This window comes from Stegodyphus dumicola, chromosome 11, assembly GCF_044657685.1.
Source record: "Stegodyphus dumicola isolate Sdum_Otavi_A_Nest chromosome 11, ASM4465768v1".
Lineage (NCBI taxonomy): Eukaryota > Metazoa > Arthropoda > Arachnida > Araneae > Eresidae > Stegodyphus > Stegodyphus dumicola.
In genome coordinates, this window is record NC_140778.1 from 142,358,159 (window position 1) to 142,376,992 (window position 18,834).

The window sequence follows — 18,834 nt, forward strand, 5'->3', positions numbered from 1 at the left end:
TGACAGCAATTAGTTTATTGCCCGTAAAAAAGAAAGAATGTCTAATACTTTTTTTTACCGTTACAGCGGTTATTTCTTCCCCCGTGACCACAATACCATATACGGCCGTCCTCAGAATCGTCTTTTATAAAGATCTTCATCTGTGATCCACATTTCGCGCACTTCATTGAAGAAGCAATTAGCGACGTTATCTCCAAAAATTTAAAATAAATTTCCTCTGACCCTTGTAGCAATTTATAAATAAATCCTTGATTCGGAAAGCCAGATTGCCCAAAATAAGGTCTCAAAGGACAATTTTTTATTCCGATATCAATAATTCTTGGTATTACCAATATTAATACCAAGAATTTATTCAAGACATAGAAATAGACAATTTTTTATTCGGATGCCAATATTCTTGGTATTAATCTTTGAAAGGGACATATCCGTTTCCTATGAAATCTAAGGAATTAGAATAGATGAATAATAAAATTTTAAAATGGCGTGGTAGTGTACAAATATTCAGTAACCAATCAGGGAGCTGATTATAGCTCGTTAATGAACAAATATTCTGTAACTAATCAGGGAACTCATTACATCACGCCTAGAATTAGAATTATTTAAATAATCATACATAATAAAATCATTTTTTAAAAAGATGCAAAATTAAATTGTATTTTAATATTTAACAGCCATAAATAATGTTTAAAACATTAGATTAAATTTATAGATATTAAAACCAATTACTTTTAAAGCAAGGTGACGTCTTTCATTACATCATCCACAACATATTTTATACAAAATATCATAAACAATAAAATTTTTATTTCAAACAAAAAGGAAAAATTAAATTGAGTTTTAATATTCAGAAGCCATAAATAACATTTAAAACACGGAATTTATGCATAATAAAACTCATTACTTTTTTTTTAAAATGAAAACGAAGTATCGGTTACCATAAATAACTTGTCCAGCAATGGGTTTACCATAAATCGTATCGCTCGCCAAAAAAGAAATCGCCGAAATCTGTGCAACCGTCTACCAAAGTAGCACCTTCAGATAATATATGTGGCATTTTATTTCCTTGAATGATGTAAATTATGTTTTCACAAATTCTTTATTATTGCTGCTGAAAATACGAGTATATAGTTTGTAAAAATGCATATAATGTTTATAAATTGTTTTATAAATTGTAATTACATTGTTATCAGCTCTACAAAGAAGCTTTAAACCTGAGGTCTGATTTCACGAATGCTTACCTGAACAGAGGAGATGTGCTTCTGAAAATGAACAAGTAAGTTGAGTTTTTCGTTGTAATATCCCAAAACCATTCATTGTGTCTTGAAAATAAACTTGTCAAGATAACCTAGTAAACACATGGGTAAAGCCAGTTTGACCTTGGCGACGATGCGATGCGAAATAACATTAATAAGCAATGGACTGTATGAAAAAGCGTTTTATTTTATGAAATAAAAAAATACGTTAGGATAACAACAGCAAAAGAAAAAAACTATAATCTTCTTTCGTTGCCAAAACGCGAGAGTCACGTGATAACTAAAAATAAACTGCGCTCGTAATTGCAGCGCCATCTACATCAACTTAAATTTAATAACAATACTTGGACTGTAAAATAGATAGATCCTAATGCTATTTGAAGTAGGAAAGTGTTAGAAGAAGAAAAATATTTTTATTTACATTTATGTTTATTATTATTGTTATTATTATTTTCTAACTTCTTTCAATTTAGCGGTAAATGAAACGTACCTTCTTGTAATAAAAAGATCGGTTAATTAGGACAGCCGTTTATTTGCAATAAATTTTAATAAATTATTATATTTTCTATTCTAGATAAGGGCTAGAAAATTCTTTACTTAAGGGAAACAACGTGTCATTTATGCAGAGTAAAAGGATAAATTACGAATGTACCTAGGAATATAGTTCAAGCCTATCAGACAATTAAAACTCATTCTACAACAAGTAGTTATGAACAAACTTTGGCAAATACACTAAGCGTTCTTTACTACCAAAGGTTTAAGATAATTTCTCTTTTCTGTGGAGGTAGCCATACTACAGAAGATGCCTTCGACGATGGCGAACATTGATTTGCATGCACTCATGCTCAATGAATATGATTATTTTATGGACCTTATAACGGACCATCTTTAGGCCCATTATAAGCTCTATTATAAAGAAACAAAGGCTCATAATGCAAAGCATTCTGCTAAGGTAATTTCCGTAATAGGGGACGGCTGGAGAAAAGTGGCATCCTGAAAGTTTCATTAAAAACAGTAAAATCAATTTAGAGTCCTGATGAAAATAAAACTGCAGGAAAAGCATGCAAGACCACATCACTTGAAGAATAATAAGAAGGATTGCGTATAACTCCAGTTAACACTAAAAACCCAAAATGTTACAAAGGTTTAACGTATTTGACTCGACTGAAATAGCACCGGACTGACATCGACTGATATAGCACCGGACTTATATCGACTCATATAGCACAGAACACCATTCGAATGAGTCCTGATGTTGTGTCTAGTGGAAAGACAAAAAGGAGTGGTATGCATTCAGCCCTATGATATTGAAGTCTATGAAGCCTATGACATGAAAGTCCATGACAGAATGAATTTTCACCAAAGAAATCAGAAGGTCAAAGCGACACATACAATACACTGGTAATTCTAGACATAAATTTAATTTTACGGAGGAGCAATCAAAAATCAAAGAGTCGCATAAATGCACTGGTACTCTTAGATATAAATTTAATTTTACGGAGGAGAAATCAGACGTCAAAGAGGCACATGCTTACACTGGTACTCATAGATATAAATTTAGTTTTACGGAGGAGAAAGCAGACGTCAGAGAGGCACATACCTACACTGGTACTCGTAGATATAAATTTAATTTTACGGAGGAGAAATCAGACGTCAAAGAGGCACATATCTACGCTGGTACTCTTAGACATAAATGTAATTTTAGGGAGGAGAAATTAACAGGTCAAAGAGGCACATACATAACACTAATAGCAAAATCCAAAAATTACACGACCCACGGATTGGGAACCACACACTACCACAAGAACACATTGACCATCTGGATCACGTGACTTTTGCACTTCAAGGCCATTATAGAGTTGAAAATAAGGGATGTGTTTGGCCGCTCTCGATATCGGAAGTTATTTAAAAATTTATTCAAACTTGTGGCTTTTAGATTTTTTTCCTAAAAAATAAGGTTTTTTTATTACAGTCAACAGTCGTTAATTCGGACACCCATAATCCGGAATGATCTATAATCCGGACCTCAAAGCTACAAACTTTCTGCGCATGCGTCGCGTTTACGCGTGCGCGTAAGACCTTTATGGCTGAGAATATGCGTGTGCGCATGCGCAAAATATGTTTACGCATGCGCGTTTAATATATAACGAACGGTATAAGCTAAACTAAAAAAATCTAATTCAGTTGATGTTGCAGATTGCGTTGTTCTTTAATCTTCGAATTGGATCCGGCTTATTATTTTTTGCAGACTGTTAGAGCAATTTTATAAAAGTAAGCTTGAACTCTTGATTATGTCAAATAGAATTTTCGATATATATTTACTAATATGTAAAGGATCTACAAAGCGAAAGTATGTTTCGAAGTTCATTAAACAAAGTGGAGTTGCTGCAAAAAATGACCTAACCATTCCGAAATCTGTTTATTAATTTCACGCTGCTCTGCGGCGATGGGGGGGAACGCCGCGGGGCGCAATGAATTGGAAGTTGATCTGTCAGCACTATCCTTATCTTCAGGGCAGATGTTTTCATTTTATTTGGCTTATAATTCCTTACTAAATGTAGTATTTCATCTCGATGTATTCCGTCTTTGATATGATTTAAATAAAATTCCTCGTCATTCTAATTTGCTTCCGATAGTGAAGAAAGTGACACAGAGGTTATTGAAAACGAAAAAATTTCGATTGACAAATTAGTCGGTATTCTCGACACAGCAATTATAGGACTTGAACAGCGGAACTTTGCAACTGAACAAGAAATTATGTCTGTTTAAAGAATTAAAGAGAAAGTATTATCACATAAAACGAAGCAACTTAAGCAATTTACATTGAAAGAAATGTTTAATAAAGTAAACTAATAAATATTAAGCATTTTTTTTGTAAATTTTGATACCCTTTAGATCATAATTGTTCTTTATTTCATAAATTACGGTTTCATATTTTTAATTTTATAATTTTTGCATGCCATCTTACCAGATTTAGACTGATTTGCATGCCATCTTACCAGATTTAGACTGATGATCTATAATCCGGAAAAATGGGTAATCCGGAATAGCTGAAGTCCCGACGAGTCCGGATTAACGACTTTTGACTGTATTATTTTATACTTATACCAAATTTAGTATTAAATAATGACAAATAATTTTGTCCATGTGTATTGAGTCTCCGTCGTGTGCCTTAAGAAAATATTTTGATCATATAAACTGCTTCTCAAAATTGGGGTGGAAGTTGAAGCCCATCCTCGTTGAGGTTCTGATAACCATACCAACTATTGTATAAGATTTCTTCCTGAATATACTTGATGCCATATTTTACTGTTCACATGCCAGAGTTAATTATCTGCTACAAGCCTTTGTAGCAAGCGTTCTAAATACTAGAGTTAAAACATAGCAAACAAACAATTAACTCTAGAAAAAGTTTGACTTATTTTACAGATCTCGGTGAAGTTTACAAATTAAATTAGTCTTGGTAAACAGGATAACATATTAATAAATATAATAAGGAAGTGAAAATGCATAACTTTTAAACATGTTTTGTTGTAATTAAGTAATCCAAACATTTTAAATTGCATTTCAGGGATAAAGAACATTGGAATTAATTATTGGAATGTAATTGAATTTTTGTTATAAAACAAAATAACGTGCAGAAATTGTTCATAAATGTTTAGTCACGTTATTTGCGATTTGCATTATATGAGAGTTTTCATAAAAATGCTGGCGATTTTATTGGAACTTCATGTCTATATCCCCAATCTTATATACTAAATTACCGTTTATCATTTACGGTATCCCTTCCAATCCGAATTTCTTCGTTTGCTTATTTTTCTTGCGTCATCTTAGTTAGTCAGCGTGTTGTCAAATTACCATGATTTCTCTCCAAGTTGACAATCCACAATTCTAGATACTTTCCGTTCTCTCGGGAGGTGGTCGTCTTATTGAAGCGAACTATATGCTATAGCAATTATTGTATGCATAATGGAGTTTTCCGTTCAAGTTTGGTTTATTTAATTACGGCAAAGCATTCAAAACCTAAGAGGAGAGATGCCTTCGTTTAGGACTTTCTAAGGGAAAGTGTCTCGTAAACACGTTACACATGGGAAAAACCACGAAAACACATTGCAGCCAGCCCATTCGCCGGGATTCGAACACAATTGGTTTCACAATTTCGGCTTACAAGTTCGCATTTTAGCCTTCCACCATCCCTCAGTGCCGGCCAACGAGAGCTAAATGCCCAAGGACACCCTTCAAAATCTAACTACATAGCGTCTCACAACCAAGAGGCAGACAAGAGAGTACCAGTACTGACCAGTACTTTGAACAAATTTAGTTTCACATAGTCTGGGCTTTCAAGTACACATATTAGACTTCCACCATCCCTCAGTGCCGACCAAAGGGAGCCAAGCCCCAAAGCAAAACTTCAAAATCTAACCAAGTAGTGTACCACAAATAAGGGGCACAAGACAGTACCAATACGTTCCCTGCCGAGCCTGAACCTAACACTGAATAAACAGAAATCGAGACTAACTAGACAGGACGCCAGGATTCTTCCGGTGGAACCTCGTACTGCAGCTGTATATACCTGTAATTCATCTTACCAAATACTATTAGTTCCCTGACTTGCAAAATAGCACGAAATACCGGAGTACCGGCATTGCAATCACTATGTCATCTTATAACATAAAGCAACGGCTTAGATAGCAAACGGCAGAAGAAGCGGCATTTTTCATATGAAATTTGATATAATAGATTTTAATTATATGCGTTATCGAAATAGAACGAACGATACGCTATGGCAGAGTTTTCTACAGTTATTTCCCTTAAGGAAAGGATGCATTTGTGAAGGATCAAGTTCGTCAAGAAGGTTTACAAAACTGAAAATTTGTTCATATTCACATTAAAAAAGGGTTTGGTTACTTTACACACATGTCCATAAATTAAGGATAATGCAAAATCAGGCAAAGGAAGAGTTATAAACAAAACAAATTTGACTTATTTGTAATGCTTATTTATTAAACAGAAGGTAAAGAGCAAAAAAAGATGCTATATGTTTGATATTATTAAAAAATAGCGATTTTTTCTCCCTGGAGCAAATTACAAAAAAACCTATTTACAAAAAGCCAATATTACATGGTTGGTATAGTTGTTAATACATTGTATGTCTCCCAGACAATGCAATACAGTCCGTACAACGCATGCTGAGTATCAAATTATCGATCTGATCTTGGGGGATATTACACCACTCAAAAGCAATGCTCTCCGAAGTTCCGGTAGACATGTAGGAGGAGGTTGACGGGCTGCAACTCGTCGCCCAAGCATCTCCCACACGTGCTGTACTGGATCTCCCACACGTACTGTACGGTGAGAATGCTGGCCCGTCCATACGGGTGATATCCTCCGATTAAAGGCAATCGCTTACGATGTTTGCACGGTGAGGAAGGGCGTTGTCATCCATAAATACAAATTGTGCGCCCATGGCGCCCCGAAACAAAAGTATCCAGAATAGATATAGTTCCAGAATATAGTAGTTCCAGAATGACGTCTCGATAGATTTAGCTTGTCATGCTTCCAATTTGAACATGCAGGTCAGTTCTGGGAACCAGAATAATTCCACCCCAAACGATAACTCCTGCACCACCGTAACGGTGATGTTCAATGATGTATTCATGGTGGTAACGAGTACCTGAAGCTCTCCATATGAAAGTCCGGCGAGACTCAGACTGCAAGCTAAACTTGGACTCGTCGGAAAACATCACACAAGCCTACTGTTGCGGTTTCCACAATTCATGCTCTCTACTTCAGGTTAACCACAGGCGACAGTGAGTTTCAATAAGTGGAACGCATCTGACAGGTCTACGAGCATATAGACCAATCTGCCCTAAGCGTCTGCACACGGTCTGCCTTGAAATTGTCGTACCAGTGGCTGAAGAGAGCTGACGAGACAGGTCTGAGGCTGTGCTCCTCCTGTTTCTTTTGGCAGTAACTGCCGAATACCGGTCCTCATTCGGCGTTGTAACTCTGGGGCGACCTGTGCTGTAACGTCTACTCACATTACCATCATCTTGGAATCGTTGCCAAAGCCTGGAGATGACACACAGGGCAATTCCAAGTGCATCTGATACCTCCAGTTGGGTACGCCCACATTCCAGACGGCCGATAATTCTACCGCGTAAAAAATCATCCAAATGCGTCCTTAGTGTCATAACTATCCGGTCATTGCACTGAAATGCTTATAAAGCGCCTACGAACAATTTTACTTCTTTGCCTGTATTCCTTATATATTACTCTCTTACGCTCTCGTCATTGGGACGTACCTTCGGTGTCATCTGGTTACTTCCTGAAATTTGCATATGATTCTTGAAGATGTGTGTAGTGATTTTACAGGTGATATATTTATTTTAGAGTTCGATTTCCACGTGACTTGGAATTATCCTTAATTTATGGACATGAGTGTATTATGGCAAAGCACATTAGGGCTATCTGCCTGACGGATGCCTTCGTGGAGGATTTTCTAAGGTAAACTGTCTCGTATACACGTTACACATGGGGAAAACCACGAAAACGCCCATGCAGCCAGCCCGTTCGCTGGATTCAAATCTCGGACTACCAGTGTTCAGCGACTTTACCGCTCGGCCGCCGCAGGGCCCATTACGAAAGGGACAATAGTTCGTATTCATATTAAATATATTGATAAACCAAGAAAAGTAGCCAACCCGTTATTTTGCCCTTTTTTGTTTTTATTGTAATTACAAGAAAGCCTCATGGGATAGCAGACTAGGGGGAGGGATGCCTTCGTGGAGTACTTTTTAAGGAAAACTGGGTTCGTATAAACATTTACACATGGGAAAGGCCGCGAAAGTGACCATGCAGCCAGTCCCTTCGCGGGATACGAAAAGACGTGAACGGCCTAGGTACATGGTCAGCTTTTCCCAGCTGTACCTGGACAACCTTTCTGCTTTAGAAGCATAGGAATTGTATTTCGCATGAACCTTAATTTGAAACCAGCGGTGGCCCAAGAGCGATGCGTAGTGCTTGGAGAAAATTATGCCGCGTGCGCATTACGTCATGTGAGTGACAGCCATGGACCTTATAAGAAATAGACTAACCCAGTGGGCGGGGCGTGCGTCACCGACATGTCGGCAAGAAGGAGTAGGGACGATCTGGTTTACTTTAACGTTGAAACCTATGGCGTTTGTATCACATAACTCTTTTTAATTATTAAATGTGATACGTTGTATAGTGATGAGATTATGAAAACCACAGTTTTTTCCAAATAGGATTTAATATATCTCATTAAAGCACTTTTTACTGCATTTCGCGCATTTTTTTCACGAGCAATTCTTGTACTTGGTAAATTCTTTACTTGGTAAAAACTCTAAGCACAAAATTTATGAACTTAATTTTACATAAAAATAAAGTAAAATTAAATAAATAAGATTGATAGTACGTGATACTTAATAAATAAGGTAAAATTAAACAAGATCTGATATTTTCTTAAAAATTTAATGAACATTTTCAGGCAGTGATTTTCCAAACTATAATAACATTCAAAACGATCATATTTATTTGATTATATGATTATTAAATTATTAACATTAAAGTGGATTAGTTATTTTAATAATTCATAAAATTCGGAGCCTAAAATTTTCTGAACGTAATGAAGGGGAAAAGAAAGATAAAATAAAATCTAGAAGCACTCAGATTTTATATTACGCCCAAAGGGAAAATTTTTTTAATATCCTGTTCTTCGCCCGTAAACCACATACATTTGAAAAAAGCATATCTTTAGAATTTCCGCACTGGAGATAAAACTGTTATTTTCCGTACAGTGCTCGCTCTGAACTCGTTGAGTTTGTTAATCAAGAATTCGTTAAAGTTTTACAGAATATGAAATACATTGAAACAAATTCGAAATTCGGGCATCCAGATGCCCATGTTTGAGTGGATGATTACATTATTCAAAATTTGATGGCTCTAGATACTGACGTTTTTGTCACAGTGCGAGAAACATACATGTATTCATGCAGATCCTTCATTATTTAATATCTTTACATATAATATAGGGCGATAATATTTGGTAACAACAATGTGCAAGGAGACACGGACATTTATAGTAAGACAACGCAAAATGCCGCTTCGAAACTAACAGACTTTCTAGGTTACCGCCTCTTTGGGCTAATAAATTAAATTAACAGTAAATAAAAAAAATCTTATGCAGAACTAAAAATAAATTTAAAAAAATAATCACTATAAAATACAAGCAAAATTAATTATTACGGTTAAATACAATCTTAATATTAGAATTAAAAGCGTAAAAAAATTTAAGGAGTCAAAAGTGTTTATCTCTATGATGTATTATGAAATATAATTGAAATAAAATTCCTTACAGCGAAGTTACAAATTTCTTTACAGCGTAGGAAAAGCTAAAAATATATCCAGTCCTGAAAGCATGCAATAGCTTTATAATTATTTGGAACGTTAATTATGCTTGATAAATATGCTAAATGTTTAAAAATCAATCTCAGTTTAAAAATAAAAAATATGTAGAAATTCTAATTTGTGAAATGAGGCGCTACAACCAGCTTTTTCTTGAGAATTATACACGCTGCAATAGGCAACCACTGTTAAATTTCTGCAAGCTACTCCTCCCTATGTGATCAATGGTGACAGCTGGTAACACCAAAAATCTGTAAGGAATCCTTAGAGATTCTTTGGTAGCGCCTCAGACAAGGGAGAAAACCCGTTTGGGTTAGTCTATTTCTTATAACGTCCATGTTGTCACTCGGGTGACGTCACTACCAGCAACCAATAACATGCTTTTTCCGTCCCTGGCATATCCTTTAGTACATCCAACCAAGGCCAACTTCTACTCAAGGCCTGCCAGACTGAACGAAATTCCGGTTCCCAGTTTTCAGTGGCTTTCGCGAAATTTATCACTAGGTGGCGCTCGCATTCTGCTACACGTTCTCTATTTGTAATGTGGCTCGTTATTGACAAAAAGTTCCGCTGTAACTAATAGTAACGTAGAATGGTACATTGTTGTGTGCTATACGGCAAAGTTTTCTTCCTTGTAAAAAATTTTACGATTGTATTTAAATAATTATTCGCAACATATAACTGTTGGAAGCATTTCCATCTGTTTCATGCAATACAGATTTAATACAAATACAAAATTTCTTAAACAAAAGCAATCATCACGTAAAATTTTAAAGCTTTAAAATTCTTTTCTTACGTTTTTTTGCTGCTGTAAGTATTTTTTGCTTTCTCTCCTCATGGCGGCCAGAAAAACCACCAGATCGTTTTTGGAATAGGCATGAAAGCGACAGCGACATGGATCACGACTCAGATTATTCGAACTCATCTAAGAATAGCGGAAAATTAAAACTTAAAGACTTTCTAAAACCCTCCAGTTTAGAAACTAAATTGCAGCAGCCTAAAAGAATAAAGAAAAGTAGCTCCTCCAGCACTGCGACTCCAAAAACCCAAGATTTTCGCGACACCATGGAAAAGTATAAACATATTTTCCCTAACTTATTTCAAGGACTCGGAACTGAATTAGATAAAGATCCCAGATATCAAATACTCAGAAACGGAACCCTAACTGAAATCTTAAATAAATCCCAAGAGCGTATGATTGAACAATCGAACTTAATTTACACCGGATCGATGGACGAGAAAGATTACGCAGAAAATGTGAAAGAACACGAAGATTTAGTGAACTCTATCAAAGAAGTTTATAACAATTTAACAGCTCCAGAAGCAGATAATAATTCAGAACAAAATTGGTCAATCCCCTCAAAAACATGCAAACCTAATCTAAAACCTAGCGAAAAAGAAGAAATAGAACAAAACAACAGATTCGAGTCCTTAAATGATAAAGAAAATAATGAAACTACTGAAGTTAAAACTAATCATAAATCTGAAATAAAAATCCCACCAATTGTCATCACGCAAGTTGAATTAGATTGGATTGATCTACAGAAAATCTTAAGTACTAAAATCCTAAAAAACGAATATGAAACCCAGATGAAAGCCAAAAAAGTTTATTTAAATACTTCCACCGAAGAGGATTACAACAGCGCCATCGAATTTCTAAAGAAATCTTGCATAGAATTCCATACGTATCAACTTTATTCCAAAACTAACATTAAAGTTATTCTAAAAAATATGCCCAGAAGCATCTCTGAAACTGCAATATTTGAAGACCTAAAACTTAGAAAATTCCCAGTACTAAAAGTTAAACAGTTCACAAAGAGAATAGAAAGTGATTTCATAAAATTACCCATTTACTTCATTGAACTTGAAAGGAATAAATTAGGAGAAGCGATTTACAATTTAAATAATATGTTTAACTTCAATATCACTATTGAGAAATATGCACCTAAAACTAAAAGACCAATTCAATGCTTCAAGTGTCAGAGCTATGGACATTCACAGGCGAATTGCTATAAAAAAGAAATATGTTGTAAATGTTCCCAGAATAACAGATCTAATACCTGCTCTTTAAAACGTGAAGAAAAACCCATCTGCTATTTTTGCCGTGGGGAGCATGTATCGTCCTACCGTGGTTGCCCGATTTATAAAAAGCGATTTCAAACTCCTAAACCAGCAGAGAAAACCCAAGAGATTCCAAATCTTGAAGATTTCCCAGCACTCGCAACTAAATCTAAAACTGAAATTAAAGAAATTCAAAGAAACATCCCATTCAGCGCCGTCCTTAAACAGCAGAAGATCCCTGCAGATAATGATAATCCAATATCCCAAGTTTTTTCAAATCCTAAAGTTTTCAAATTCATTCAAGATATGAACAATGTTGCAGTTAATATTAAATCCGCCAAATCCAATACAGAAAAACTTTCTATCGCTTTCTTAGCGGTGAAGATTGCTCTTGATTTCGCAGTGGAAAACTAAGTTCAAAATTTACTTCTTATTACTTCCTGATGTTCCAATAGATGGCGACACCCATGCGACGATGTTTTCACCAACTTTCCACTTTAAATAAAGTGGATTTTCTTCTCACTAAGACGTACCCCGCAGGGTAAATAATTTCTGAGTAAAAGTACTCAGGACTAAATACTCATAGATACCTCAATTCATACCAATTCATACCATTTTCGCTGCTTTTGAATATAAATAAGCTTCTTAATATGTGTAAGTACGTGTGTTCAGCTTCATATTATGTTTTCGTCTTCCTGAAATAAAATTATCATAATATTTTTTTATCATTCTGGAGATAATCTCTGTTTTCTCCATAAATGATATTTTAACCTTTCATATATATATATATATATATATTAGTTTAATGCAATTAAAATTTAAGAATTCATCCATGTATATATTTTATAAGAAATGCTAATTGCGTTAGCTTTTTCACGAAATTTATTACTTTTTAGCTCCCATATTCGTTATCTTTGATCCAGAAACATTTGAATGCTGTCTGTACTAGCTTCAGAATTTTAAAGCACATATCTCATTTTAATTAGTGTGATGCTGTACATAAATTTATGTCTACCTGGTTGAGTGTTTTGTGGTTGCACTTGAAGTAATAGGGATTCATGTCGAATCCATAGATATATGTAATTAATAGATGTAATAATTTTTGTTTTAGGGAATATGGTTTTATTTTTTTAAATATGATGTTAATGATATTGAAATTAGCAGTCTCAAAATTGTTTTTTCCCTTCGCCCCAAACTAGTTGCTACACTTCGGTTGAAAGTTGTCTCAAATGCTGCTACATTTCAAGTAGGTGGAGTCATAAAAAACTTTCGATGCAGTTTAGTACATGGACATCAGTAAAATTATAAGGTGTACTACAAGGACTGTAATGCTTGCATACTAGGTTTTCATTCTCAGTTAAAATTTATCCACGCAAATTTAGAGGGTTCGCACGCTCTTAAGCCACGCCCCATTTTGAAAGGACTATACCGCCCGTATTTCAGAAAGATCGTGTTTATGTGATTACGGTCTCGAGGGTTGTCTGCCTATGCTGAGGGATGCCATTGTGGAAGAAATTCTAAGGTGAACTGGCTCGTATAGACAAGACAGATAATTGAATTGACATTTAATTAGCCTGAAGATTTTAAGCGATTACTTATGGAAGAGTCCTTATGAAATAGGGCGTGGCTTAAGAGTGTGCCAAAGCTGGATTTTTGAAATTAATTTGATACTGATTTAAGGAGGAAATGCTTGGTATGTAAAGTTGATGTTGATTGATTACGTACCACCCTGAAATTTCTGGAAAATGTGCAAACAAAATCATAAATTTTCAGTATCAATAATCAGTACTCAAATGTAGCAACTAATTTGGGACAGAGGGAGTATATGATTCATTGTGATTAATGTCATACATGTTATTATTATATGCTATAGGTGATATTGAAATGCTTGGTATTATTTCGAATATCAATAGTGTTACGTTTTCTCTTCAGAGCTCTAAATCTGCATTATTTAAAATTTTACTTTTTAATGTTTCCGAAAAATGTATTTTTTATTAATTAAAAAAAAGCAAAATTTTCAGTACCTAAAGCCAAATTTCTTTTAGAAATACTTTTTCTCTTATGTATTAACAAATTTACTTTCATCATTTTTTATTACATATTTAATAGTGGCTCCAAATTATTTTGTTGCACAGCACAACTGATATTAATACGATGAAAAATTTGCGCTGAAATAGTTTATGTTCTGAAGCTACCTGCTAACTTCATACTCTATAAATAATTTTAAAGTAAAACATGTGCTCTAAATGACACTTAAATTAGAATAGGTAACTCTAATAAGTACAATTAAAAATAGCGTATATCTAGATGCAAGAAGAATTAAAATCAGAATCAAGCATCCGACGGTTATATATGAAAAAAGAAAAAATGGAATAACTTGAAATTTCATGCTTCCTTTCTAAATAAAAATATTTATAATAAAAAGAAATGTATAATTTCTGACTGCTACAGATTAATCGTTTTTAAATTTTGCATATATCAAGACACTTTTTTCTTCTCGGGTACATTCTGCTCATTGTTAACGTCGCAAAGCGTAGCGGAATTGTAGCGCCCTCCTGCGGTCAGTAAAAATTTCACTGAAGTAACCGAAGACGCAAGAGAATATTTTCACACTGGCAGGTAAGTTGTAATTGTAAGTTGGCCTTGATCCAAGCAAGCTGATTTCAAACGACAACACAACAACCAATACGCGATTGGATATTGTTTTCCTTGATGGCGAAGTTCTCGTGAGATGCAACGAATTTCCTGCGAAATAAAGATTAATAAATGTAAACTTATTGAAAGAGCGATGAGTATTTAAATATTTTATACAGTTCGTTTTAGTTTGAAATACTGCATAATTTCAACTGACATTGAAGAACACAGTTCATGCAAACATACTGTTCTTGGATTTTAGTTACGTAAGATAACTAGAATACTAATGACCATTATAAGACCAAATGCGAAATCAAAAACGTCCGCGACAGTACAAATATTCGCAAAATATAATAGCACATAGATACTAAATGTTGTCTTCTTACTTACTGTTTACCATTACCCCATTATTGTAACAAGGCCAACTTATACTCAAGGCCTGCCAGACTGAACGAAATTCCGGTTGCCAGTTTTCAGTGGCTTTCGCGAAATTCATCACTAGGTGGCGCTGGCATTCTGCTACACCTTTGCTACGCGTTCTCTATTTGTAATGTGGCTCGGTTATTAACAAAAAGTGTATTTTATTAAAACGTTTCGCTGTAACTAATAGTAACTTAGGATGGTATATCGTTGCGTGCTATACTGCAATGTATTGTCCCTTTTAAAAAAATTTTTACCATTGTATTTAAATAATTATTGCCAACATATAACTGTTGGACAGATAGCATTTCCATCAAGTTCATGTAATACAGATTTAATACAAATACATAATACAAAATTTCTTAAACAAAAGCCATCATCACGTAAAATTTTAAAGCTTTAAAATTCTTTTGATGTCTCTTTCCGTCAACTTTTGTATGTAAACAAGCTTCTGAATATGTGTGTGTATGTGTGTTCAGCTTCATGTCATTTTTTCGTCTTTCTGAAATAAAAATATCATAATTTTTTTATCATACTGGAGATAATCTGTTTTCTGCATAAATGATATTTTAACCTATCATATATATGTATATTAGCATTTTGTATAAAATATATACTTGGATGGATTCTTAAATTATACATATGAATTTAAATGCATTAAATATATATATTAAATGCATTAAATATATATATGTATGAATATATATATATATATTATTACTTTTTAGCTCTCGTGTTTGTTATCTTTCATCCAGAAATGCTGTCTGTACTAGCTTCAAATTTTTAAAGCGCATATCTCATTTTAATTAATGTGATGTATCAATATGCTGTTCATGAATTTGTGTCTACCTGGTTGAGTGTTTAGTGGTTGCACTTAAAGTAATAGAGATTCATGTTGACTCCTTATATATAGTTAATAGAGGTGATACTTTTTGTTTTAGGGAATGTGGCTTTATTTTTTAAAATATGCGATTAATGATATTAAAAATACTTGGTATTGACTGACTGACTGATAACTTATAGCCAGAATACCACTGAGATCAGTAGTTTATCTGGCTCAATCAAATTTATGCCGGATGGGCACAATAACATAGAACTATCTTCACATAATGTCCGCAGTAAGGAGGAGAAAGACGGATAAAGACTAGGAAGACCAGCAACGCAAGAGCTCACTAGCAAGTAACCGGCCCGGTAAAGGCGTGACTAAGTGGGAGTCATAAAATGAGTGTAGAATGTGAAGTACAATAAATGAGTAAGATACAAAATTAAGAATGCTAATAAAACACATTGGGCACATTATTTACAGGTGGGCACTAGGTGGGAAAGTTCGGGTCCCTGATAAGGTGGGCCGCAAGTGGGCGCAGTTTGGCGTCCTGATTCAATATTTCGTAGGTAAAGATATCAAAATTTCTCATATGGTCACAGTTCAGAGCTTTCGTGAAGAATTTCCTGTTGATCTTATTCAGGTGCTCTTCTAGAGTGTCCAGTTTTAAGTCACAGTGCAGTGTAGCATTGCTCACAGAAAAGTGAGCATGGGTGATAAGCCTTAAGACTTTGTTTTGCATGATTTGAAGTCTTTTTATATCCTCCTTGGTAGCCGTGCACCAAGCCGGCGACGCATAAGTCATCAATGGCCTAATTGCCACACTAGCAGTCTCAAAGTATTATATTCCCTTCTTCCCAAACTAGTTGCTACACTTAGGTCGAAAGTTTTTGTTTTAAATTATTTGCTACATTTCAAGTAGGTGGAGTCAAAATAACTTTCGATGCAGTTTAGCAGATCAACATCAGTGAAATTATAAGGTGTGCTACAAGGAATGTGACGCTTGCATACTAGGTTTTCATTGTCAGTTTTTACTTTCTGCAGATGTAGGACTTATTTTGGGATCATTTTATCCAGCAAATTTAGAAGGTTCGCACGCTCTTAAGCCACGCCCTATTTTGTAAGGACTATACCGCCCGTATTTGAGAGAGATCTTGTTTATGTGATTCGTTAAAGTTTTACAGAATATGAAATAGATTGAAACAAATTCGAAATTCGGGCGTCCAGATGCCCATGTTCGAGTGGATGATTACATTATTCAAAATTTGATGGCTCTAGATACTGTTGTTTTTGTCACAGTGCGAGAAACATACATGTATTCATGCAGATTCTTCATTATTTAATTTCTTTACATATAATACAGGGCGATAATATTTCGTAACAACAATTTGCAAGGAGACACGGACATTTATAGTAAGACAGCGCAAAATGCCGCTTCGAAACTAACAGACTTTCTAGGTTACCGCCGCTTTGGACTAATAAATTAAATTAACAGTAAATAAAAAAAACTTATGCAGAACTAAAAATAAATTCAAAAAAATAATCACTATAAAATACAAGCAAAATTAATTATTACGGTTAAACACAATTTTAATATTAGAATTAAATGTATAAAAAATTTTAAGGAGTCAAAAGTGTTTATCACTATGATGTATTATGAAATATAATTGAAATAAAATTCCCTACAGCGAAGTTACAAATTTCTTTACAGCGTAGGAAAAGCTAAAAATATATCCAGTCCTGAAAGCATGCAATAGCTTTATAATTATTTGGAACGTTAATTATGCTTGACAAATATGCTCAATTTTTAAAAATCAATCTCAATTTCAAAAATAAAAATATGTAGAAATTCTAATTTGTGAAATGAGGCGCTACAACCAGATTTTTCTTGACAATTATACACTCTGTAATAGGGAACCAATGTTAAATTTCTGCAAGTCGTCCCTACTCCTCCGGATGTGATCAAGGTGACTGCCGGCAACGCCTCAGACGAGGGAGAAAACCCGTTTGGGTTAGTCTATTTCTTAAAAGGTCCATGTTCGAAGGCCGCTCGTGCGTCGCTGGGCACCTATATACATTACGTGATCGCTGGACACCGAAGGCCGCTCGTGTGTCGGAAGCCCCACGTTAATTCAGGTACACTCATGTCCATAAATTAAGGATAATTCGGCATCACACAGAAAACGAACTCTAAATTAAATATATGAGCTGTAAAATCACTACACACATCTTAAAGAATCATATGCAAATTTCAGGAAGTAACCAGATGACACCGATGGTACGTCACAATGACAAGAGTGTAAGAGAGTGATATATAAAAAATACAGGCAAAGAAGTAAAATTGTTCGTAGGCGCTTTATAAGCATTTCAGTGCAATAAGCGAATAGTTATGACACAAAGGACGCATTTGGATGATTTTTTACGTGGTAGAATTATCGGCCGAGATGTGAGAGACAATGTGAGAGACGTTACAGCACAGGTCGCCCCAGAGTTACAACGCCGAATGAGGACCGGTATTTGGCAGTTACTGCCAAAAGAAACAGGCGGAGCACAGCCTCAGACCTTATTCGTCAGCTCTCTTCAGCCACTGGTACGACAATTTCAAGGCAGACCGTGTACAGACGCTTAGGGCAGATTGGTCTATATGCTCGTAGACCTGTCAAATGAGTTCCACTTACTGCAATTCACTGTCGCCTGCGGTTAGCCTGGAGTAGAGAGCATGCATTGTGGACACCGCAACAGTGGGCTTGTGTGATGTTTTCCGACGAGTCCAGGTTTCGCTTGCAGTCTGATTCTCGCCGGACTTTCATATGGAGAGCTCTAGGTACCCATTACCACCAAGAAAACATCATTGAACGACACCGTTACGTGGTGCAGGAGTGCTTGTTTGGGGTGGAATTATTCTGGGTTCCAGAACTGACCTGCATGTTCAAATTGGAACCACGACAAACCAAATCTATCGGGACGTCATTCTGGAACAACATGTACGTTTGTTTCGGAGCACCATGGGCGCACAATTTGTGTTTATGGATGACAACGCCCGTCCTCACCGTGCAAACATCATAAGCGAATGCCTTCAATCGGAGGATATCACCCGTATGGACTGGCCAGCATTCTCACCGGACTTGAATCCAGTAGAGCATGTGTGGGATATGCTTGGCCGACGACCTGCAGCCCGTCCTCCTACATGTCTACCGGAACTTCGGAGAGCATTGC

General features: G+C 35.3%; 1 protein-coding gene across 1 annotated transcript in view; it reads left to right on the forward strand.

Annotated features, from left to right (window-relative positions):
- The window catches only part of LOC118195312 (protein O-mannosyl-transferase TMTC3-like), a 580,765-nt gene that overhangs the window by 436,716 nt on the left and 125,215 nt on the right, over positions 1–18,834 (forward strand). Inside the window, exon 15 of the mRNA XM_085827263.1 lies at positions 1,191–1,273. Coding sequence (XP_085683389.1) covers positions 1,191–1,273 — 83 coding nt within the window. The remainder of the gene's footprint in view (positions 1–1,190; positions 1,274–18,834) is intronic.